Below are 25,640 nucleotides of genomic sequence, written 5' to 3' on the forward strand. Positions count from 1 at the left end.
AAAGGTCGGTAGAGGGGAATCAGGAGCACCTGCATTCTAATTCTGACTTGCTGTAGGGCTCAGGCAAGTCATGACATTTCACTAAGTCTTGGTTTCCATGCCTGTAATATAGGGCTAGCTGTAGTTACAATACTACTCAACCTTAATGCACTTTGAAGATGTAAATTGTTATGGGTAATTAATTCGGGCGCCACAAACACAGGGTTAGGATGTCTAGTTAGGAATAAGAAATGGGGCAGATGAACGCTTATGAAACAAAAATATTATTAACGATATGGCTGATGTTTTTGAACTGTATAGAGTCTTCTGTACACTGTCTCTCAGATCACGCATGCATTCCCTGAACAGCAGGTGGACGGCAAAGACAGTCCAGTTTCTATGTGTTCATATTTCCTTTATATAGTAGAAAGCTTTCCATTACTGACCCACATTCCTCTATCAACCCAAACTCTCGATGTGTATATTGTATTAATCCTATCTTTTTGTAACTAATCTGTGTGATACAGGCAACAGACACAAATAGGGTATAAAACATACTCAGGGAACTGGGACTAAAACCCTTACCCTTCAACCAGAAAAACATATGTAGCTACCACCAGAACTAATGGAGGACTCTCCAATGTTTTCAGTAGCAGGTCTCTCTCTTATTGTGTCTCTGGGCTTACCACAAGAGGGTGACATGGTTCACTCATTGTTATACACATAACTAGCACATGAGATGTGTCCGCTGTCATCTCTCATGTCTCATTTAGTGCCAAATCCTGAGAAACATCGAGCACCTATTTCCAGCTCCCATTGAATTCAGTGGAATATGCCCTTGCTCAGCGCCACCCAGGGTTGGTTCTATATTTTAAATTTAAGTCAGGGGCCTATTATATGTAGTTGTTTGTAAAGTGCCTTGCAGATCTGTGGGTCTTTAGTCTCATCCAACAAAGGATTTTGTCTGGGTCAGTTCTTAGAGTAAATTATATGGGAAGAAGGCTGCTGCAGTGTTTGTTGCAGAAGCAAATATACATGATAAAACAGATTATTATTGCAATTTAAAAAAAAAGTAAAAAGATTTTGCTAGGAAAAAATAAAGTTGATTGGAAAATGGAAATTATTTCCCATATTTTTTTTTGACCAGCTCTCAGAAAGGTCTTGTGCTTAAGGTGTTGACCTTGGACTAGAGGACTTGGGTTTCATTTCCAGCTCTGCCACAAACTTTTCCTGTGTGACCTTGAGTTAATTGTTAAGTCTCTCCTTGCCTCTGTTCCCCATCTATAAAGCAAGGACACTTCCTTGTAGGGAAATGCCCCACACTTTGGGAAATGCTATGTTAATGACTGCAAGGTGCTTGGATGCTGTGGTGATGCTCGGGCCATGTAAGTACCGAGGCAGGTAGGAAGCATCCTTGGGAATGAAGAATAAGGAAAAAGAAGTGCTAACCATATGTGACTTGTAAGAAGGAAAGATTTTCCGGAGCTCCTTGTCCCTCCATCCCCAGTGTTCCATGAAGCATCAGTAGCTCGTTGAAAGCAAAAGAACAGTGACCCAATGCAGAGTCAGTTGTTTTCTGAATTAGTCTCCATTTGCAGCAATTATCATCTTTCCTTTCTATCCAAATATTTCCCTCAGCCTGAGGCCCTGGCTAGTTTTAGGCAGCTCTGGCTGCACAGGGCAGAGCTCCTTTCTATATGAGAAATATATAGATGAAGTTCGGGCGCCTCTAATTCAGATTTCACTGTTAACCTCATTAAAACATTCCCTTTATTTATTTTAATTTTAGTTTCCCCTCCCTACCCTCCTTTTTCTAAACAACCACTTGTATTATTCTTTTAATTGCCTTTAGATTTCCCTTGTGTAACTTTTCTGGAGTCCGCATAGCCATCGGCAGAGTACACAGCACTCGGAGACTTCTACATGGTCTGTGGGCTCACTATTGACTCAAGTGCATGCTGTGAATGACTCAAAGGTCCATGGGTGGGAGAATGAAAGGGGAGGGGGAGAGAGAAAGAGGGAGACAAAAACATGTTGCTGTTATTGTGTGTCAGTGGTGCATCTTCTCTCAATGGCAAAGAAGAAAACAACAGAGAGAATGAGAAGGAAATAAACAAACCAGGGTGTCCCGCCAGGGTTGGGGGGCAGTTGCGTCCTCCTCATGGCTCCGTGAGCATGGGCCATAACACAGCATTGCACAGGCATGACTTCATCTGTTTCCATAAGATTTCTTTCTCCCTCTCCCTTTCTTTGGCCTGTAATTGAGAAACGTATGAGCTCACCTCCTAGGAGCGGGAAATGAGAACCGCAAGAGGAAACGAGCTGGAAAGTATACATCGGATTGGGGAAAAAAAACCATAGATTCGGTGGGGGAGGAGATGTATTGAAAAGAGAAGCGACGCCATGTGCTTTGCTGCATCCCTCACAGCTCCAGGGTCACGGCATCTTCAGGGATAATGCACGTGAATAGGTGACACTGGAATCTTGGCAACTCGGCTCTGAACCCTGCCTAACAGGGGAAACAGTCTTGGTCAGGTGATAGTTGGAGTGCGGTTCTTGAAGAAGTAGTGTGGATGACACATCAGCTCAAAAATCTCAGCAGGTGTCAAGTGGTGCCAGCTGAGGCTCTGGTCTGGATTTTCTTCTCTTCCTTTCCCTGCCACCCTGGTCAAACTATTCTGAAAAAATGTAGGTATCAGCCTCCCTCTTTCTATTTCGTGGTGCCTAGAGGCCATGGTCCCATTGTGCTAAGCACAGTACAGACATTTAACAAAGGGACAGTCCCTGCCCCATGGAGTTTACAATCTAAATACAAGACTGTAGACAACAGGTGGATACAATAAATGGATGGGGAACTTCAAGGAATCACTGAGGCGATGCTGGGCCATGTGATAGGCAGGGGTCACTGCGTACCAGGTACACAACCTTTGTCAAGGTTTCTGTAGGAGGATGATTGTCTGAGTATCCAGCATCCTCAAACCCCGATCATTGTCCCCCTGGGCATGAGCAGTGTGTGAAATCATCCTCTGCCTCCCATCTGTGTCTCTACCTCTCTCCCTATTCTCTTCTTTTCCTTTCCCTTCTTTTCAGTCCCTTATATCTTTTCCTTTTCCTGGCTGTCTTTTCTCTATCTTTATTTAAATTGAACACTAACTGATGGGGACTAGAAAGAAACTTCCCCTGTGGACAAGTTACTTTATAGTTGGCCACTTGCAGCTTCCTGAGAAGTAGTTGGCATTGGTCGATTTTGGAGACCTGATGATGGACTAGATCTGATCTGGTCTGGTCAAGTATAGAAATTCCTATGCTTCTCTTTTCTACATCTCCTTTCATTCTCTTCCAGTTCTTCACCTCTTTCAACTCTTGTTCCCTTCTCTCTTTCCCTGTCCCAAGCCTTTCTCCAATCTCCCCCTATTGTTTGTACTTATTTGGAGAGAACAGGACAGGTCTAACTTTGGTCTTAGATCAGATTTGGACCAAACGGCCTCTTCCTCAGCTGGTATGAATCAGTGTAGCTCCATTGAAGTCAACAATTTACTCTAGCCGACGATGTGGCCCATAATGTTCCAGTCCAACCCAAATCTGAATTACTCAAACAAGGCACCATAGAAAGAAAGAAAAGAGGAAAGCAAAATGCAAATTAAAACTGGCTTTCAACAAATGTCTCCAGAAGCCCTGGAGATTTCTGGATACAGGTGTACAGTGATGTAGCTCAGAAAGCAGAGAGCGCAGCCAGGGAGTGGGATGAATCTTGTTAGTTGATTGATTTATATTTGCAAAGTGTTTATATAAATTCTAAGAGTTGTTATTGTTACCTGGAGGAGTATGAGGTTTTTCTGAACTTCACAAATTAGTTTCTGGATTTATAAGTTTCAAAAAACTGGTTTGAATTAATGAACACCCCCACTCTTCATCATTTAGAACCTGATGTCCTTGTAATTTAAATTAATCTTTCCCTCCCCTCCAGGGTGAGCCAATTTTTTATTTTTAGAAACGATCTTCTAGCTAAAGGGAAGCCTGTGCTATGAATTAGGGCTAGAAATGCCACATTGGCACAAGGGGATGCCCCGTATATGTTATACTGTATTTATTTTTCCACTGGATTTTTTTCGCCTCTCCTCTTCTCTGCACCTTTTTTTCTACACTTTTTCCTACATGAAACACTAATCCAGTGACATTCAAACCCACAGTGTTTGAGTGGCCTCTAAATTAGGCAAAACAAGTTTGCCCAACCCTAGTGCAAACTGGGCTCATTTTCTAATTCATACACACTCCATTCATTGGTAGTCTGTTAGTCCTAATACAATATACTTCTGTCCTGGGCCCATCTCCTCATTGCTCTGGTGCCCCCTCTCATCCCCTACCTTAACCTCTTACACTCCTCTGACTCTTTCCCCTCATAACACAAACATGCTCTTGTCTCTTCCAGCTCAGCAACAGAAAACATCCTTGACTCCAGTTGCCTGTCCAGCTGCCACCCCCATATCCTTTTAATCTCTAAGCTCAGTGAATGTGCTGCTTACAAATGCTATCTGGTGTTCCTCTCTTCCAAGTCCATGCCAGACCATCTCCAACCTGGCTTCTGCCCCCTGCTCTCCACTGAAACTGCTCTCACCAAAGTCTCTAATGACCTCCTCAAATCTGAGAACCAGGACTACTTCTGCAAGTAATTGTCCCTATGGGTACTCCACTTCAGGTGTGTGCACACCCCTATGCCTCTGACTGGAGATTTTTGGTAGCAGTGTCCACATAGTCCACGTCTTCACGCTGTGTGTCCTCATGCTCTGATCTGAGGGCATGCCATCCCTCCAGTTCCTTCTCAACCATCTGAGGCCTGAGACGGAGTGCAGCTGTGTGGGCTTATGCTCTCCTCTGGCACTGAAGCACTGCAATACCAACAATACCATCAAGATCAGCTCCCCTCTTTGGACTTGAAGATTTCCATTCAGGGTTCCACCACCTACCCATTCAGACCCCCTCCCCCCCAGCCTTTTCTGAAAGAGGGTCATCAGGAAACAGGCACTTGCAAGTCCCTCAACAGCCTTCTGGGTACCACCTACTTGGGCAGGGAAGCCCTATCAATAAATAATGCCTTGCTAGAGCCAACCAGAAGAGCATGGCAAATGCCAGACACTGTTCCTCCCACTTGCAAATGGGTGGACAAGAAATATTTTGCACCCTCGAAAGGCACACAATACCTATTCCCCTGTCCTGTCCCAAATTCTTTCATGGTTGATGCTCTGAATGAAAGAAACAAACAGCATCATTCCTGGTCCACACCACACCAAAAAGAAATGTAAGTGCACAAAAGTTATTCCTTGGTCTCTTTACAATTCAGGGTAGCAAATTACCAAGCCCTGGTTGCTAAGTATGACTACACAAACTACAAGAAAGTCACTCATTTTGTTGAATATCTCCCACAAGAACAAAGACCAGTTCTAGGTACTCATCACTGAAGGACAACTAGGGGCCAAGGCCCCATCACAGGCAACTTTGGATGTGGCAGACACAGCCTCTTGGTCTATGACAACAACCATAGTAATGTGCCGCGTATCCTGCTTACAGTCCTCTGGAGTCCATAGAGAGATCCAGAACATAGTGGAGGATCTTCTATATGAGGGTCCCAAGCTATTCAGCAACACCATGGATGAATCCCTCCATTCCTTAAAGGGCTCCAGAGCAATTCTTCAGTCTTTGAGAATTTACACTTCTGCAACCAAAAGAAGATATAGCAGATCTTACAGCCCAAAGATCCAGCCTGGTCCGGTTTCTAACATATCACAGGGCTATAGAGCCACCTGGGAAAAGACCTAGATTCAAAGGAAAAGACCATTGATCTCCAAAGCTATAGTCATCCAGCCATCAACCTCTACAAAGCAGCCATTTTGGTTACTGGTCAATAGCTACAAGTCATTCTGTCATCTGGATCTTATGCTGCATCACCCTTCTATTTCCTACCTCTCCACCTTATGGGGATTGTCTTTCCCATTTCAAGCATTCATGGTAATGAATCACATAGAGCAGATGGGTGCTAGCAAGCATCACATCAGGATATGCCATTCACTTCAGCTCCATCCCTCCCCACTACTCTTCAGGGACCCATCTCATGAAGGTCTCCTAAGATAGGAAATAACTGGGTGTAGTAGAGCCAGCTTCCCCTCCCTATATGGGAAAAGGCGTCTGCTCCAGAGCCTTCCTGGTACCCAAGAAAAAAAGGGAGGTGGAGACTGATTTTGGACCTCAGCACACTTAACATATTCATCCAGACTCTTATGTTCAGGATGGCAACCTTAGCAGCAATTATATCATCTCTAGATCCAGGGGGTTGATTTATGACCCTCGATCTCTAGGATGCATACTTTTACATAGCACTGTGTCCAGCTCACAAGCACTTCCTGAGGTTCATGGTTGGTCACAAATATTATCAATAGTGGATACTTCCATTCAGCCTCTTGACTGTCTCAAGATGCTCCACAAAGGTCCTTTCAGTGGTGGCTGCCCAGCTGAGACAGCAGTGGCAGTCTTTCCCTGCCTACACAACTGGCTCCTGCTGTATACCTATCCTCCTATGCCACTGCTTCTCAAAGGACTGAAAAAGATGAAAAAAAGACAAATCCAAAATCAACCTACGCAAGAGGGGTCTGATTCCGAGACTTGATTTGCCTGCCACTTTGGCCACCTCTTCACCTGCCACTGACAACAAACTTGCTGGTTCAAGGGAAACTTTCCAGGAAAAATAGTTACCCCAATCTACCCACACTATATCTCAAGGCCTGGCTCTTGGATGACTCTCGGGCATAGGAAGGGATTGTTCATTTTCAAGTGCAGAACATAGGGATGAACAGGAAACCATCAGTGAGGAAGACTTACCTTCATAAATGAATGTGATTCTTCCACTGGTGCTCCCAGCGTGATTGTTTCCCTCTAAGCTTCACATAATACAGATTTTAAATTACCCATTAAATTTAAAGACTGTGGGTTTGTTGCTAAGTTCCTTTGAAGTCCATTTTGCAGCTGGTAGCTCTGGCACATCCATCCTACCCCAGGTTTTATCAGGGCAAAGTGACTCTTTGCCTCTATCTTTGTTTTCTCTCCCAGATCTCCTGTGATTTCTCCATGACATTCTATTACCCATATTCTACCCTAATCACACAACTCTTGGGAAGAAGCTAGTCTCCACACTCTGGATGTTGGAGGGACTAGCGTTCTACCTAGAAAGAATTTGACCATTCAAAACCTCTTCTAAGTTTTTCATCTCCTTCATAGGATGAGTGGAACCTCTATTTGTATCCCACGACTTTCCAAAGGGAAGTTGGGATGCTTTTTGTCCTCTCTAGAATGCACCCTCCCACTAAGGTGACTGCTCATTCCACTAGGGCCCACCTCTCTGAGTTGGCTCATGAATCTCCCCATCAAAGACAGCTGTAAAGCTGCCGCCTGGTTATCTGTTCACTGCTTTTCCCAGCACTATGCCACAGTGCAGGTCCGATGCAGCTTTTGAGACAGCTGTTCTCCAAACTGTACTAGACAGGACTCCTCATCACCCGACCCCTTAGTCTGGGCACTGCTTGGGAGTCACCTGAAGTCGAGCACCCATAAGGACAATTACTCAAAGAAGGATTGCTGATTACTTGGTACAGCAAGGTGAGTTCTTCAAAATATTTTGTCCTCATGGGTGCTCCACTATCTGGCTTCCTTCCCCTCTGCTTCGGAATGCCAGCATTAAGCCATATTTCACAAAGGAGAAGGAACTGGAGTGGCAGCAGTTCCACACTGAGGGTGTACAGAGCACAGGTGACGATCACATGGACACTGCTACCAAAAACCTCTGATCAAAGATGCACTGTCATGCATGCACCAGTAGTGTAGCACCTATAGGGTCAAAATATCTCAAAGAACTCAAGTTGCTGCCAAATCCTCAGCTGGTGTAAGTCAATGTAGCTCCATTGACTTCAATGCCAGTTTACCCTAGCTCAGGATATGGTCCCAGTGTGAAGAAGGAGGCTTGCATCAGAATTTGTTTGCTTGGCATTGTGACGGGGTGTGATGGGGTGGCATTGTGACTGGGCCAGTGGGTGCTGACCAATCACTGTGGACCCAGGAGACCATGACCCCTCACTCCTGCTGTGCATTCTCCAGCTGAAGGGACAGATAAAAAGGCAGTCCAGCTCAGTCAGGGCTGGTAGAGGAAGAGGAAGGGCATGTGCTACAGGCTTCCGCTGAGGAACTGTCAACTCTCCAGTCTGTAGGGACTGTGGACCCAGATTATGGTGCGGACAACTAATTGACCATGGAGACCTACTGGGATGCCAAGCTGCTGACAGCTGAGAAGATGCTCGAGATGGGCTTTTTGGTAGGAAATGATTCAGGGGATGTGTTAGCAGCTGATGTCTGGACCCTTTATAGGGAGTTTACTGGCTCCGTAGGGCCCTTGGTTGGAACCTGGTGGAGTAGGGTGGGCCCGCGTTCCCCTACTCTCTCCCCCCCTGCACTTGCCACTCGTTGTGGCTACCAGGGGCTCCTGCCATAGACAGAGTGTTTGCTCTGCCCTGTCCATAGGACCAGAGCCCCAAACTGAGTGCTCTGCTCCTCCTTAGGGACTACAGACTGATTGTTACTCTGCCCTGCCCATAGGGTCAGAGTCCCTCCCGCCCATTGCTACTGCCTGCCCCAGCCAGGAGGCTCAGGGGCCCTAGACTGAGTGTTTGCCTTGCTCTGCCCTGCCCGAGGGGTTACAGACTGCTTGGTTGCTCTGCCACTTCAGGGGTCCTGAGATACCCCAGTTGTGGTTGTTTGACCCAACAGAGAATCCCAACAACTGTGTGACGAGGTGGCTGAACCCCGCACTGGGCAAACAGGTGGCCCCGTTCGTCACGCCGAGCCCCTGTGACAGGCATTTTGGTTGGCTTTCCTTTTTATGACTTGTTTCTTACTGCCCTAACCACCACCCCATCCTGTTCACAACCCTGTCCATCTTGTCCTTGCAACTTGGTCACAAACACATGGCTTTTCAGACGAGCACTCCCTTTGCCTGTAAAAGGCGGGCTGTTTCTCCTCCCAACACACCTGCCTCTGTCCACTTCTTCCACCTCAATATTTTTTCCCTTTGGCTGGTTGCGTGCAAGTAGCTCTGCTTTCCTGCTGAGGTCAAGGAATTTCCATGTCGCACGCGGCGAGAGGGTTTCCCCGACATCTCTGCTTCAACCCAGGCACTGGTTCATTTAGAAACAGCTCGACTGCTCTTGGAAATGGGCCTGGGTGAAATAATATTATCTTTTCAAGGGCAGAAAAAAATGTTCTTTTATACAGTCGCGCACACACTCTTAAAAGAATTCCACAAAGCTCAGTCTGTTTCTCTCCTCCCACCTCCCAAAACACTGGAGAAATTCATCCATGGAGTCTGACGGCACTAGAGTATACAGCATTTACTGTGCTCCTTGGGATGCTGGCTGCAGTTGCCTTCCCTAAACAACACATGATTCTGTTGCTGTATCGTGTTGTAACTTGTGAGTATTGTAGTTTGGTAGTGCAGCTTGTATGCTGGGAGAGACACAGGGAAAGGAGTGCAGATGGGGTTTGGAGTAGGAGGCAAGTGGAGAGGAGTTGCCTTTCCTGGATGATTAATAAGCACAAAGAGGCAAGAAATCACTGCCAGTTTTACCCAACATGAGGATTTGGCCCTTGTTACTCCTCTTGCCCAGCAGCTGTTTGGGGGAAAGTCATCAAGGTTGATGTTCTGAAGGGACATAAGCTCATATTCAAAGGGAGCACACATTGGGACCTTTGCTTTGTGCCCTGTGGGGTCCCTCGTCTCACCAATGGTGAAAATGCTCTAGATGCACTCACTGATGGCACACGCACAGCTGTGGTGCTCTGAACATGCCTAGTGGGGAATGCACTTGTGAATATTTGCACAAAGATCTGTACAGAGACCCACCTATGCCATACAAATGTCCATTCACAGACACAAACTGAAACACACACACATGCACAAACAACCCCTAAGCACCTTTGACAGGACAGAACTGCACATACCGGTCCACAAACACACCTATTGCCATGCTCACAGACATATCCACTGTACAGTTTTGCCTTATGTTTGCCTTAATGTTTTCTGTGTATTCACAGTATCTGAACTTCTCTTTTTCCTTTGTATAGAAAATACCTAAGGAAATCGGTGAATATTTCAGGAGTGTCACTTAATTACAAAAACAACAAGGAGTCCAGCGGCACCTTAAAGACTAACAGATTTATTTGAGCATAAGCTTTCGTGGGTAAAAACCTCACTTCTTCAGATGCATCTGAAGTTTTTACCCACGAAAGCTTATGCTCAAATAAATCTGTTAGTCTTTAAGGTGCCACTGGACTCCTTGTTGTTTTTGTGGATACACACTAACACGGCTATCCCCTGATACTTGACTTAATTACAAAGAAACTGTAACCTTTTCTAAAGATGCCTACTATGCATTAAAATATTTTCTGTATTGTTGTCTGCCCCATTCAAAGTAATATTTTGGTTGCTTTTTTGCTGGGCTTTGTGCACTGAACAGATGTTTTCATTGAGCAGTCTGCAATGACGCCTGGATCTTTTTCCTGAGTGGTTACAGCTCATTTAAAAACCATCAGTGTATTACCTAAGCAATCCCTTGATGTCATGATTAGAAGAACCCAGATGGCTATAGTTCTTAATTCTGTTGCCTGTCTGTGTCTTGTTATTTTTATTATGTTTAACATTTACTCACGTAGTGGGCCAATTTTTCAAAGTGAGGTGGGTATATATATATATATTTGCATGTGCCTAATTTCCACACTCAAGTGCTTCTATCTGTGTGCAAAACTCAGGTCTTTGTACTTATCTGTCCATGTTCTTGTGCAAATACCTGACTTAAATTCACACACCAGTTATCTGAGGATGAGGCACATGCAAATATATGCATGCATTTGCACAGACCTGACTTTGAGAACTCAGACCACTGACATAAGGGGGAACTGCACATCTTTTTACAAAAGAGCAGTTTGTTTCAAGTGCCCCATAAACCGTGCCAAACGGCATTCAGTACAATGTGATTCTAAGTTTCAAGCTAGATTTTTGCCATGAAAATCTTACACCCACAATTGTGTGGCTATATTGAAGTACCAGGAAAAAGCATGAATGCACTACAGGTGGAAAACTGTGGGCACAATTAATTGTAGACATAATACTCTGACCACAAAACTGGATGACTGCTTTGAAAGCCAGGCCCATATATGCATATAATGATTCTTGTTTCTCATACCTACAAGGTCATAAAAACATAAGAACGGCCATACTGGCTCAGACCAAAGGTCCATCCAGCCCAGTATCCTGTCCGCCGACAGTGGCTAGTGCCAGGTGCCCCAGAGGGAGTGAACCTAACAGGTAAATGATCAAGTGATCTCTCTCCTGCCATCCATCTCCACCCTCTGACAAACAGAGGCTAGGGACACCATTCCTTACCCATCCTGGCTAATAGCCATTATTGGACTTAACTTCCATGAATTTATCTAGTTCTCTTTTAAACCCTGGTCAACCCCACCCAGATCACTGGCCACTCTTGGGAAGTAGTGTCCCAGTACTGGTAATGTTACAGCAATGACAAAACCCTGCTGGGACTGGGTAAATGTCATTTTAGTTCTCTCTGTTTCCATTGCATGGTTTTGAAAACTTTAAAAATATGGTGAGATACCCTTTGAGATATGAAATAATATAAATCATGTACAAAATCAAACAGCATACTAAAACTGGCCATATGTGTGACCTGGGAGCAACTGGCTCCAGCAAGGTTTTGTAGTTAATGAGCTGTCATCTGCAGAGGGACATGCCTGGGTATTATACTGCAGTGGCAGTAGTGATTTGGGCTTCATCCTGCTCCACTGAAGACAGTTGGAGCAGGATAAAGCTCCTTGTTAGGGATGGGCACCCTGAGACCTACGGAAGAAAACAAAGAGATACGGCTCCTTTAAGGGAGATAATACTATGAAACGGTGTGACTGTCTATGGATTGAACAGTTATCTTTAACAGTTTACCTTTAAAAGTTATGGGATGGCAGCAGCCATCTTAAATCTGTGTCTTGGAGGCCAGGTGCCATAAATGCTCTGCTGCTGGGGAAAAAGCCACAGGAAGATTGGACTGTGCAAACAGAAAAGCCAAAGAGAAACGAAAGTATGTCCAGTTTCCTAGTGCTAGGAGGATGAAACAAGTCTGACTGAGCCATGTGTATTTCCAAAGATGCCACCACCATGTAGTAAAAGTCAGAAGTTCTTTGGAGAGAAAAGAAGCTTTCAAACATAGAGGAGGAGCTACACCCTGAGAGAGTAAGTTAAGATTGCCAGTAACTATGTGCAAGGAAATCCAACTGAGGTGCAGCCGGACAGAATCTGAGAGCAAAGGGAGATTACTGGCCATGGCTGAGTGCTTATGGGACACCACTAACGTTACTAGGTCAGATCTTCACCTGGTGTCAATTCACCTGGCTCCACTGAAATGCTATGTAAGTGACATTCTAGAGCTGGACAAGAACAAGAGCAGATGTCTCCTGATTCTGCCTTGCAGACTGGAGGAGAAATGTGATTTTTTTGCAGCACTCCATAGAATATCACGGCCACAAAACTGATGTGTGTTGTCTTCACAAGTTACTAGTAAAGGCCAAGGCCACCGTGGGTACCCCAGTTCCTGAAAATAAGAGTCCGCCAAGTTCCTTTCAGAGGCTACTGAACTCATATGGACTGATAGCTCATCTGGCTGCATTAATTAATCTCTTCACTATCTTCTAGGTCAAACCCAAAGGAGTGTGGCCAGTCCTTTGAACTGAAGTCCATGGGAGCTATCGTCCATTGACACCAGCTGAGGATCTGGCCCATTGATCTTAGAAGAAAGAGCACAACAATAGCAGCTGTAACAGGATTTATGGGGCACATGGAACGGAACACTGAACGCTTTGTAGACACAAGTGTCATATGTGGAGCAATGGATTATAACCCCTCCCCTGAGCATAATGGGACTAGACAGACCGGGAACCAAAACATATGAAAAGATTGTGCAAGTGTTGCAGCCACAGTATGTTCCAACACTGCTGGTGGTGATGGAGAGATTTCTGTTTTGTAATAGAAACCAAAACAAGTGGGAAATGCTTTCACAGTGTGTTTGATGCTGGCAGACACCCTTTGTGTCAAGCTGGTCTTCAGTCCTTGTAGTGAGGATACACAGAAGTGACTATTGTCTGAGCCAGATCTCACAGGCCAAAAGGCTGTGGAAATTGCAGCCCAGGGAATCCCTAGTGCTGAGTATTCATCCAAAAAGGTACAAGATTCCAAGGGAAATGTCAGGTATTCTGGGATTTTACTGATGTGGCAAGACAGAACATCAAGAATAGTGTGCTCGTGTAAAGATCAGATGGGCGTGCAATATACTATCGAGGAACCAACTGATTGTCCCTGTATGCAGAATAAAAGTGGCCACAGGAAAGGCCAATACTGGCAAAAAACCAAACAAACCAGCAATAAAGTGTGGCAAGAAGACACTGGACGATCCCTCTGGACAGGAAGAAAACAGAACAAGTCAGCAGAAATTACATTGCACATCTCTACTATAACATTAGCTAATTTTTACTAACCTATCGAAACACATCTTGAGTCACTGCCAAGGAGAAGTGAAATCAACAAGGAGTGGGAGCAGATAGAAGACAGACAGATCTTTTAAAAGCAGCACTAGCTCATATCTATGCTGCAAGGGCTGAATGAGTTTCACTGCTGAAAGAGGACCAGTGTCATACACAGCAAACATATGATGAAAGACATGTCTTGCATGCTAGAGTTATGATTAGCAGTGTTTGGCCCTTTAGATGCTAAGATGGTTCATTGGTTGAATTAGCAGAAAATGCAAGAATTTCAGATCCAGAACATGTGAATGAAGCATTCAGATCTCTTCCATTCTCAAGTCTTTTCTGTTGTTGGAATAAACAGATAATCCTGAATCAGCTTCCTTTTCCATATCACTAACTGATTGCGCTGGGACATCTGTTTCACATGCAGCATGATGCGATGAATTTTCCAGTTCCACTGTTCCAAAACCCATACTTATTTCAAGATGAATTAGAAGACCTCCTCATCATTTTAAATTGTAACACAGACTAGCAAGGCCCTTGCTTTATAGAATAATAATCCCTGGGCAAAGCCAGAACTGGAGGATAGTTTTTTAGTTAATAATAGTCATGTTAATTGAACATTCCTTCGGGGAAGGTGGGGAGACGTTGCATCATAGTATTCATTGTGACTACCCATCAAATCTGTGAATCATAGAATATCAGTGCTGGAAGGGAATATCAGAAGATCATCTAGTCCAACCCCCTGCTCAAAGCAGGACCAATCCCCAATTTTTTTTGCCCCAGGTCCGTAAATGGCCCCCTCAAGAACTGAGCTCACAACCCTGGGTTTAGCAGGTCAATGCTCAAACCACTGAGCTATTCCTCCCCGCAATGATTAGTCTCCCTTAAAATTACCCAGTGGCAGCAACCATCTTCAGTTTACATCACAGTAGAAAGGCAACACAATAGTCTGCCACCTACCTACAGACAGTTGGTATGATTTATCTTTATGAGAATCTCTTTGTTCCCAAGCTAACTGAACTCTCCCTGAGCCACACACCTTTGTCTGTCGACCATTTGGAAAGAGAGGTTTGCCATAGAACTGTGTGTACGCTTAGCAAATGAGAACTTACAGATACAATACCACAGGGAACAGTGTGAACCATAAATTCATCAAAGCCAGAGCCTCTATAACCTAGTGCTGCGCTAAACAATGTGGAAGAAATGTTGTTCAATCTGTGCCTTTGTGAGCTGTTATGTTCCCAGCTAGCCCACTCCTACAGTGTGCTCAGCGTGCTGACTCTCCAGGAGCTCTCTCCATTTTGGAACCGGCCACCTGTCTCCTGCCAGGCCCCAGAGAGGAACAAGACTGGCTGACAAATACCATATGTTATAGGCTGGCCAAAGGAAGCCTAACTATTTTGTTCAGCATGTCTGTTTAACTGGGTCACTGTAACAAGGCTGTTTTTACAGCTAGCACATCTGAATATGGTTGAACTTTTCTGTCTATATGTGTACTGTGGAGATCAGACACCCTTATTTTTTGCCCTAGAAATGTAATATTCTGCCCTCCCCAACGGCAGTGATGGAAGTGTGTGTGTGTGTGGGGGGGAGTGAATAGCAATTTTAACACCACTGAAGCACACCACCAACAAAAAGTGATGAGAAACCCCAAGGTTAAAACCATCCATTGTGCAAAGTACTTTCAGTTCTTTGTGAATGTGATGAGACTGTTTATACTGATCAGAAAAAAAAACCCCAAAAACATTTGATAGTGCGTTCAAACTGAGGGTGCCCAGAACTCTGGGTAATGAATATTTACACACAGATTATGTCTATCTAAAACGTCATCAAAACTAGAGTTGGGCTAAAGGCAGAAAGTAGCTAGATGTGGATCCTTGTTAACAACAGCACAAATCCAGAGTAACTCCATTTAGGTCAGTGTAGCAGAGATCAGAATCTGAGCTTACATCCAGGTCTGGCCTTTTCAAAGGTTCAGCACTTCTGTGTTCTTAGCAGCATGCCCCAGTGGGGAAAAACTTAGGGGACCGGCATTCTATTCCCAGGCCTGCCATAGACCTGCTGAGTCTTTTTGAGAAAGTCACTTCACCTTCTTCTCCCTCTGTTTCCCCTGCTGCTATTTATCTGTCTTATCTCTTTAGAGTATAAACTGGTTGGGGCAGGGACTATATTCTAATATATGTGTGACACTCAGCCAGTGAGGGTTAAACACCAGCAGGCTAATTGACCCAAGATCAACCTTTAAAAACATCTTCGAGAAATATTGACATTATAAGCAGGGCCATTTCTTGTAGATAGTTATCAAAGCCATGTAAGTGGACTAAATCCTTTGAAATGCAAACCTATATTGTCAGAGAAATTAGTAAATACTATTGTATTTGTCCGTGTTTACCTGTATCTGTAAGGCGTTGAGCAATGTGATCTAGTTAGCATGTAGATGCTATACTTCGGTTCCTGTCTGTAATATTTCATTGCTATATTCTATTGATTCAGAAATCAAAAGCGGATATTAGCAATTAGATGAAACTTGGGTGTAATGGTATCATTGTCTTTATTTCTCTTTGAAGTTTGTAGTAAACTACTTGTGAACCTTTGAATGGTAAATTGCTTTATGCTAATCAATGCAACTAATTACCTGTGTATACATAGGAAATAGGAATTGACTTCAAAGCAACCATGTATATTACCTATTCTTCATCCAAGGAATGCTGGCTGTGCTATTGGCTAGCAAGAGGCTATATAACCTGCCAGAGAGCTATAAAAGAACTTTGGGACCTGATCCTTTTTTCATTTCAGATCTGCTTAAGTTTGGTCAGGGGACGTTTAAGTCGCAAGACTGAGGTCTCCCGCTCCAGTCTGAATGAGCCTGCCATTTCTCATGGAAGAATTTAAACAGACGCTGCACATGGACTGCCTATGCAATTATAATTTATGGGACTGATTCTGGAAGAACTTTCTACAAATCGGCAGCTCACCATCTCTACTTACGAAACTAACCTAAGAACCTTACTCATATCTGTATGTATAACTATCTTTAGTCACAATACTCTCTCTCTTTTCTTTTTAAATAAATCTTAGATTAGTTAATAAGAATTGGCTGTAAGCGTGTATTTGGGTAAGCTCTGGAACATTCATTGACTTGGTGGATAATGTGTCTGATTGCTTGGGATTGGTCGAACTTCATATATGTTTTAAGTAAGCCTCATCATATTTGACTTGACTGTCTGGGTGGAAGCCCAGGGCTGGCTTGCTTTAAGGGAGCTCTGTTTTCAGCTCCTGGGTAACCAGTTAGGTATGATAGAAGCTGTTTTGTTGCTGGGTTGGTGAATCTAAGTATTGGAATAAACCACCAGTTTTGGGGGATTGTCTGCCCCATTCTTTGCAGTTTACCCTGATTGAGCAATCTCAGTGAGGCCCTTCCAGGCACCACAGTCACAGTATGTTTGCACAGTGAGGACCCCATCTAAGTGGGAACCTTTAGGCACTACCATAATACATGTAGTAATAATAATAATAATGAATAACTTTGGTTCAGCCCATCAGACAGAGGGGCCAGCTGCAAAATTTAGATTGGGATCAAAACTTCCCCCCAAATTAACTCTGAGCATACATACAGCCTCCCAAGCATTCTGGGCGAACTTTGGCAGTGATGTAAACCATGATGTGTTGTACGTTTCATGTCGGTTAGAACAACAGTTTAAATGGGAACTTGCACCAATTTGGGATTCAGCAGGTGAATTTGGCATTCAAAACCCATGTAACTTCACCACCATGAAAGCAGAAGAGGGGAGATGAAACAAGAAAAGCATCTACATGCAGAGTGTAAGATCAAGCTTATACCTTTACTCCCCTTCTCCCTTACTTACCTTACACCCTCCTGTTAGTTGCTTTACCCGCTGTGCCTCCTATTCTGCCCACTTGATGTTTAAAGTATTCATTTTTGCACACTCCCTGAACATCACATTAATGCAAGTTATACCACTCGACCACCTAGGCTACAGTTCTGAAAGTTTTACACTCTATACAGGCCACATTCTGCCCTCAGCTGTACTGTGTAGAACCACAACAAATCAATGGGGTTTCATGGGTTTAACTGAGGACCGAATTTGGCACTGTGCGTAACTCATACTACTGAATTTGGCCCACACTCACTCCTGTACATGCACTCACTGATACACTCATGTGTTCACATAGCCACACATTTGCACCCTCTCCTTCAGCTACTTGCTCTGTTACCCACACATGCGCATTCAGCTTTATATATCCATCCTTCCACCTACACCCCCAAACACATTCTCCTTAACATAAGCACATGCTCATACACAGACACTCACGCATATATACCTCTTATCTGTCCATTGGAAGTTTTTCGGTATCTGCTATCATCCTGTATCCAAGTAGTGTGCATTAGACAGGCACATGTGTCTAATCATATATACACATACCTTCTCTGACAAACACCCGCTCATGTACACACTGCTCCTTTACCTATACATAGATGGACACATATACACATATATACTCCTGCTGGCATCTACTTACTCATTTACTCATGTACATCCCACCCACTTTCCCTCTCTCTCACTTTCTTTCTGAGAGAACCAGTCATTCACACTACAGTTGGGACCATGCTGCAAAATTCAAGATCCAGGTTCAAATCTTCTCCCTCACATCCACCCATCCTATCAAATGTGGGGGAGTTTGAAGCCAGGGTTTTGGTACAGGCCCATCTGTCCCACGCATACGTATGTAAACTCATGCGCACACACACACATTAAAATTAATGAAGACCAGACACAAGTGTGTGCTCACTCCATTTTGCAGTTGGTTCTGGCTTGTTGCCTTCTTGTCCTCCATACCTCAATACAGCTAATAACAACCAGAGGCTGCCTCCACAAACTGGGTAAAACCCACCTCAGCTGTGACGTCTCTGCATCCACAAAGGATTTCTTAGGGATTTGGAGTCTAACCATCATGCCCAGCTTTCAGCTGTGGAGTTTCAGGTTCTGGTTTCATCTCTCACCGGCATCGGAAGGGATGAACTCAACACAAGAACTCAGGCTCAATTAGCCAGCCTTGGATTTTTAAGAGAGAAGGGATGAATTTGATGTATTTTAGCGCTTTTAATCAGAAGTGACTGATAGCAATCGCTCAACCCATGGATGGTGCAGACAGGCGCTGTGAGATCTTCCTCACCACAGCTCTGCCACCTGCTAACTCCCTTGCTGTTCCAGTTTCTTCACACATCCCAGCTAATGCATCTTAGTCCTTAGCTGTATTAGCTCTGTGTATGCACCAGGATTGTGATCCATTGAACTGCTTCTATTCCAGTACTAATACAGCTTCCTTGCTGCATACACACACACACAGGTCTGCTCTGCTTGTGAAATTCCTTTTCCTAGTAGAGGAGTCCCCATCTCTGCTTGCCTCAGGCTCTTGGTAGATTGTTCTGGGGGTTCCCCAGGCATCTTAACATACGTGTGGGTTGGGGGAGGAGGGAGCGCTTTAAGGGGGAGCAATTGAACTGGTTGAAGCTTATGGCAGGTTCATTGTATGTGGGAGGATGTTACAGGTTGCAAAATTGGTGTAGTTGATTTACACAGTGAGAGAGCCTTAAAAATAGGTTTTATTCTTTAAAAAAAAAAATCTTTCTAATCTGTCAGTTGTGGTGTGTAACAACCCACAGGTTTCACGCGTTTCAGTCCCTTGTCCCAACTCGGTGGTTTGTGTCACACGTTGGCAGGTTGGGAGGGGTGTCCTCAAGTGAAAGGTGCCATATCAGGGGGAGGTATTATCCTGTGTTAGGAGCGGCTGGGATGGTGACCTTGCAATGGGCTGAGGTCACTGTTCCTTGCCCTGTGACAACGATCTATACAAGGCCTTATACAAGCTGATCTGGTGTGTGTAATGGGCCATGCAGTTGTTTTAACTTCCTCCTCGGTCATCTCCTCCTTGAGCCTCAGGGCTCTACAAACTGGGCAGCTCTATGGCTGCTGTGGTGATGGGTGGGATTTATGCAAAAAAACCCAACCTTAATTTTCAACACAGAGCTCTCTCTCTCCTTCTCACCCCCCTGCCCCTTCAAACATACCTGTGGGTAGAGGTATTGGAACAGCCTATTTGACGGCTATAACACTTTCCACTCTGATCCATTGACTTTTATTTCATATTTTCCTTGGATTAGCACCTCTGAGACTGGCTAAGCTGCCTGTTACTTGAATACTTTGAGCCAGTGTTTCACCCCTTTGGCTTTACCTGATTTCCTCTGTAGAGGGCAGCAAAGAGATGTGTCTGTAGATACAGTTGCTAGCATGAACTATGTTTCTCTCCTTTGTCAGGCCTTCTTACTCGTTAGCACTACACAAAAGAGTGTCGCCCAGTGGTATTTTGGAGCAGTGTTAGGCGCGATCGCTGTTCTCTAGTACTATACTAGAAAGAATTTTAGCCATTGTGACTGCAGAAGTAGGATAACAAGTCTGTTGTAGGTTTCAGAGTAACAGCCGTGTTAGTCTGTATTTGCAAAAAGAAAAGGAGTACTTGTGGCACCTTAGAGACTAACCAGTTAATTTGAGCATAAGCTTTCGTGAGCTACAGCTCACAAGATCAGTTTTTTTTTCTTATCTGCGAGGGGCTGAAAAAAGGGAGGTTTTAAAAGAACTCCAGAGCTGACCTGAGGGCTAATCTCCTTCACACTTAACATAATTGCTGCCCAAACCCATTGTCATAACAGCAATTGAGAGGGATGGCTACTTGCCCAGCAGTTCATCATTACCAGCCTCCTGGTTTTGTCGTCTCAGTAGTGGGTAATCCAGAACGGAGAACGAATCTCCTTGGAATTCACTATTATTGCAATTCAGTTCCACTGTTTCTCTTCTGGATTGCCTGGAATGGAGCCCCTAACTAACCTTAGCTAATATAAATGGGATCTGGCACAAAATCATCAACAATACAGTTAAAATTTACAAAGAAAGGATGAATATTCCCAAGGGCCTGGATGGCAGAAGGAGACAGATAGGGCCTCAGTAAGGTGGAACTTCCCCAAACAAAATTTTAGGATCTGAAATGCAAAAACCTGTTATCATGTACTCAAGGCCTTGTTATCGAAACCATTCTGATTCTGTGCATTGCCCACTGCCTAGTGTGGACTTATAAAACTGTTCCTTCTTGAGGTTCCCCCAAAACAAAAAAATAGAGGGATCAATAAGAGGACTAACTACCCTACTGCAAACAGACTTAAATAGGAATGTGCTCCAAGGTCGCAGCATAGGAAGATATATGGAAAAAGTAGCACCATTCCTGGTTGGTTTGTCCCCTCTCTTTTAGAGGGGGTGTAGCTTGGTCCACAGAGAAGCAAAGTCATACAACAACCTATTTTAAAAATCTACTGGGAAGATATAAACAGAGCAGGCAGCTGGGGAAGAGAGTTATCAACTGCTATTCATACTGTATGAATCAGCTCTCACAATTTTATCGCAAATCACATGATTTTATTTAAGACCCAGCTCCTCTATTCATGTGATTATGTGACAGGTTTCAGAGTAGCAGCCATGTTAGTCTGTATTCGCAAAAAGAAAAGGAGGACTTGTGGCACCTTAGAGACTAACCAATTTATTTGAGCATAAGCTTTCATGAGCTACAGCTCACTTCATCTGTGAGCTGTAGCTCACAAAAGCTTATGCTCAAATAAATTGGTTAGTCTCTAAGGTGCCACAAGTCCTCCTTTTCTTTTTGTGATTATGTGAGACTATTTATATATTTATTACTTTAAAATAAGTTTCTTACCCTCTTGATTGTGGAGAAAAGTTTGAAAATGGGAACCCTAAGGGGTCAAAATCCAGAGGGAAAATAAAAAGAACCTCCAAGTTTTTGTTCATAAACCTCATGATTTTTAAGCCAATCTCATGAATTTTAGGGTTTAACCCATGATTTTGGAATACTTAGGGTTTGCAGTCTTGGTGCTTTCCATCCTGAAAGATTGCAGAGTATTTTACCATGTGTGTGGTGGTGGTGGTGGGGGATGCTACCAGGCACTGTTCATACACATAGTAAGGTACAATACTTATTTCGTAGAGCTCATGATCTAAACAGTCACAACAAAGACTGGGGCAAAGGGTGTATTTTTATCCCCATGGTGTCTCAGTTTCCCATCTTTAGAGAGAGACTAAGTGACTTGCCCTGGGTCACATTGAAGTCTGTGGCAGAGCTGGGAATTGAAGCCAAGGTTAGCAAACTGATATACAAACTATGAAAGATTCACTTTGTGCTTCAATAACATGCAGCTGCCTCTGGGGTGGAAGTGGGTGAATGTTTAACAACCCACAGCAACACCTCATTTTGAGACAGGAAGGGAAGAAAAATACTGGGTGCAGCACAGAGGGTGAGAATGGCACATATGCATCCAGAAAAACATTCAACACAAAACCAAACACATATACTCTTTCTTCTTCTTCTTGTTTTGCTTTAGAAACAATATGGAAACAACCTTCTAATATCCCAGGGCTTTTGTTTATCCAGATTTTTATTGGGGGGAAAAAAAGGCAGAGGAGAAAAAGAAATGAGAGAAAAACAAGCCTCCCTTCCAACCAGAGAGTCATGCGTTTTGACTCAATCTAATTATACAAATGATATTTTTATAACCTCTGTGAAGCCTGCCCACTTTCTTTGTGTCTCTCTCCATTGTTTACTTTAGAGCAGTCGGGAAGCCAAGTCTAAGTGACTTCGAAGGAAAACACACTGGACCTTGGACTATGCTACATGCTCTTACTTTTTGGCTTGTAAATGGGACTGTTTCCTTGGTTTCATACCCCCCACACCTCCATACCAGTTGTCATTCTAACACATTCTGCCCAGCCCTGGGCCATGCTGGCAGCTTCCCAGGAGCCCTTAATGTGCACAAAGTGGAGTAGAACACAACCCTTCAGGGCTAGATCCTCAGCTAGTGTAAACTGCCATCATTCCATCGAGGTTCTGCCCCTGTTTTCCATCCGAAGCTGTGGCCCACTGAGCCTGCAGATCCCAGCAGGCGGTTCTGTTCTGTTCCAGCCCAAGTGGTGTTCGTTACCCGCTGAGACTTGTGTTCTCTGCACAGAGCACCTCTATATTAAGGAGGAGGACAGTCAAGGCACTCTGGCACTCTGCTCTCCCCATGCACAAGCTGCTTTGTGCCTTAAGACTGTTGTCCACCCTCAGAATGGGGATTAGGCTTTAAAAGACAAGTCCAAAGACAAGCCCAGTCCGTGGCACCATAAGTGTATTTGCAAGTCGGCAACGAGGAAGATGGAATTTGAGAGGAATCTCTTGGCCCATAAAAATGAGACATTTCATGGCCTTGGTGGCAAAAGGGAGATCAATACTGTTCTGCTGTTAAGTATCCTAGGCATGAGAAATAGGGATTTTAAAAAGACATTCCTGATGCTTAATGATTTCCACATTGCCATTTTGATAGCAGGTCCATGTGGATTCTCACTGCAGGTATGGTGTGCATTTGGGAGTGGAGGATCAGGGTCATGCTCTTTGACCTTGACTGTTGTCTAGTCTGTGGGGAAAACAGGTGACTTTTATCCTTTGCAAAAAGAAAAGGAGTACTTGTGGCACCTTAGAGACTAACCAATTTATTTGAGCATGAGCTTTCGTGAGCTACAGCTCACTTCATCGGATGTGAAGTGCTCATGCTCAAATAAATTGGTTAGTCTCTAAGGTGCCACAAGTCCTCCTTTTCTTTTTGCGAATACAGACTAACACGGCTGTTACTCTGAAACCTTTTATCCTTTGGGATCCTTAGCTGGCAGCAGCTCTGTTTAGCCACAGGAGGGCAGTGTCACTCTACAGAAACACTGTTGGGGAATCATCCACCTGGCGGTGTAGGTGGGGCATCAGAGGGGAGACATTCATAAATATGGGTAACCAGCCCCACTCTCTTTGTGCCACCATTTGTTTGGCAGCACTGAGAGAGAGACATAGGGATACAGGTGACCCCAGGGTCAGACAGGGGTGGAAGGAGAGGCTGACTGAATATTAACCCATCTGCCTGTTAAGGTCTTAGCTGCTCCTGATTCAAGAGAGGTGACCTCGTGATCTCAGCCCAGCTGCAGAAGGAGACGTCTTGCCCAGGGAAATTGCCATGGGAACAGAGAACCTGATTCATGTTTTCCATGTTGTATTTGTTACGACTCTATTTCTCTTGAGTTTAAGACCCTACTCCTCTGCATAAGGACATGGGCACTCTCACACTAGGACACAGCAATGGTCTTCTCTTCTGGTATAGAGCGCCCCGCCCCGTAACACACACACACTATAAGCTGCACCTCATACGTTAAAGGAAGGGGAAGCTGGTCAAGTTACCTTGCCAGTTACACAACCTTTGAGAGGAGAATTCTTTCTGAGCGCTGCCTGGCAATCAGCGTATGCTTCAGCACATGACCACGGCTCGCCCTGCTAGTTTTTATCCTAGCAAATGTAGATTATCAGCCTGGTTTTCCAGCCTAGTTGTCACCTGGCTGGCTTCCATTTTTGTTCCTGAAATTCCAACCATTGGAGATGGGCTTTCCAATCTACTGCCCTATGTTCTTCTTCGTTTAAAACCCCAGTCCTTTCTGAATCTTCTTACAATATTTCGCCTCAACAATATCTTAAAGCCGTGAGCTCCACAGTTTAACCTCTGGGGGCCGAGTCCTGAGGGCCATACTCACTGTTTACTCAGCCAAACTTCTGCTCCCTTTAGAGGAGCAGCGTGGTCAGCGGATAGGCAATGGAGTGGAACTCAAGACACCTGCATTCTATTCCCAACCCTGCTACTGACCTGCTGCGAGTCGTGTCATCATTCTGTGCCTCGGTTTCCCCTCCTGCCCTTTGCCTATTTAGACTATAAGATCTTTGGGGCACAAACAAGCTCACTATGTGTATATACTGTGCCTAGCACAATGGGGCCCTGATTTTGCTTAGGCCCTCTAAACGCTAGTGTAACGTAAATAATAATTGGGAATTGCAGATGCTCATTCCCTCTCAAGATTTGGCCATGTTGAAAGCTATACCTTTTCTAGTTTATTCCCTTGCAAATACAGCTGCGCATCTTACTCCCTGTCTTTGGACCGCTACTGCACGCTGAGAAAAGTTCACTGAGTTGGCCCCAGCCCTGCAGAGATACTTCTTTCTGAAAGCCTCTAGCTCATGCAGTATTCTGCCGTGTGTAAATGGTTTAAATTGCTCCTTCAACTGTGCATTACAATGTATTACGCTGTGGTTGTCCCCTCTCTCCTTCCTCTTCCTCTTCGCAGAGGCAATCAGAATATCCACAGAGTAATGGTGAGTAAACATGACCCTGGCCTCCCCCTAGGAGGTTTTCAGACCAAGTGTAATGTGTCTGAACTCTTCTGTTAGCAACACTTGAACGCCTGGGTGTATATAGTGGGATGTGATTCATATGCCAGAGGTTGCAGTCAGTGGCCGATGGTCTCACTCCACGGCTGGTTGAGGAGAGAGTAAGCTGATGCTATTGTGAAATAACAATTTGGACAGGAAGTGATCACGGGATAACTGAAGGGTGTAGCAGCGACATGGGAGCAAAGGAAGGATGAATTCTGGCAGCCTTTCAGAGCAGGCTGAGAGGCAAAGGGAAATGGAGAGGAAAAGGTAAGCTAGGCTGAAAGGTGAGGCCAAGATTTCTAGACTTAGGAGCGAATTGAAGGTGTCCAGTTAAAGGAGGAGACAGCCCGGTCAGAGATGTGGAACACAGAGGACTCTTCTCCCCGTGGAAGTCCTTGAGGAATTCAGGAAAGGGAATCTGTAGTGTAGTCAGGAGGTGACTGATTCAAGACAGGAAGGGAGTGGGGAGGGGTGAAGGCATGCATCAAGGCAGAGAGAGGGCCAATTCAGGCCCAGTGTAAGTGGATGAAACTCCACTGCTTATAGCTAGAGCTTATACCACCAGAAACATCTGGGTCAGATCCTCAGCTGCTGTAAATTGGTGTAATGCCATTGACTTCAGTGGAGCCACACTGAATTACACCAGTGGAGAATCTGGCCCTCTGCTTGGCTTCCTG

General features: G+C 44.5%; 1 protein-coding gene and 1 long non-coding RNA gene across 2 annotated transcripts in view; both read left to right on the plus strand.

The window, feature by feature from the left end:
* Window positions 1-16,695, plus strand: part of MRPL23 (mitochondrial ribosomal protein L23) — a 78,584-nt gene extending 61,889 nt beyond the window's left edge. The window contains exon 5 of the mRNA XM_073347247.1: window positions 16,399-16,695. Within this exon, the coding sequence (XP_073203348.1) occupies window positions 16,399-16,494 (96 nt within the window). The 3' untranslated portion in view covers window positions 16,495-16,695. The remainder of the gene's footprint in view (window positions 1-16,398) is intronic.
* On the plus strand, window positions 1,256-16,392 carry LOC140912597 (uncharacterized). The gene is made up of 3 exons (XR_012159322.1): window positions 1,256-8,332; window positions 11,263-11,377; window positions 12,773-16,392. It is a non-coding gene; the product is annotated as an uncharacterized lncRNA (long non-coding RNA).
* Window positions 16,696-25,640: the final 8,945 nt, after the last annotated feature.

The sequence above is a fragment of the Lepidochelys kempii genome, chromosome 6 (assembly GCF_965140265.1).
Source record: "Lepidochelys kempii isolate rLepKem1 chromosome 6, rLepKem1.hap2, whole genome shotgun sequence".
Classification (NCBI taxonomy): domain Eukaryota; kingdom Metazoa; phylum Chordata; order Testudines; family Cheloniidae; genus Lepidochelys; species Lepidochelys kempii.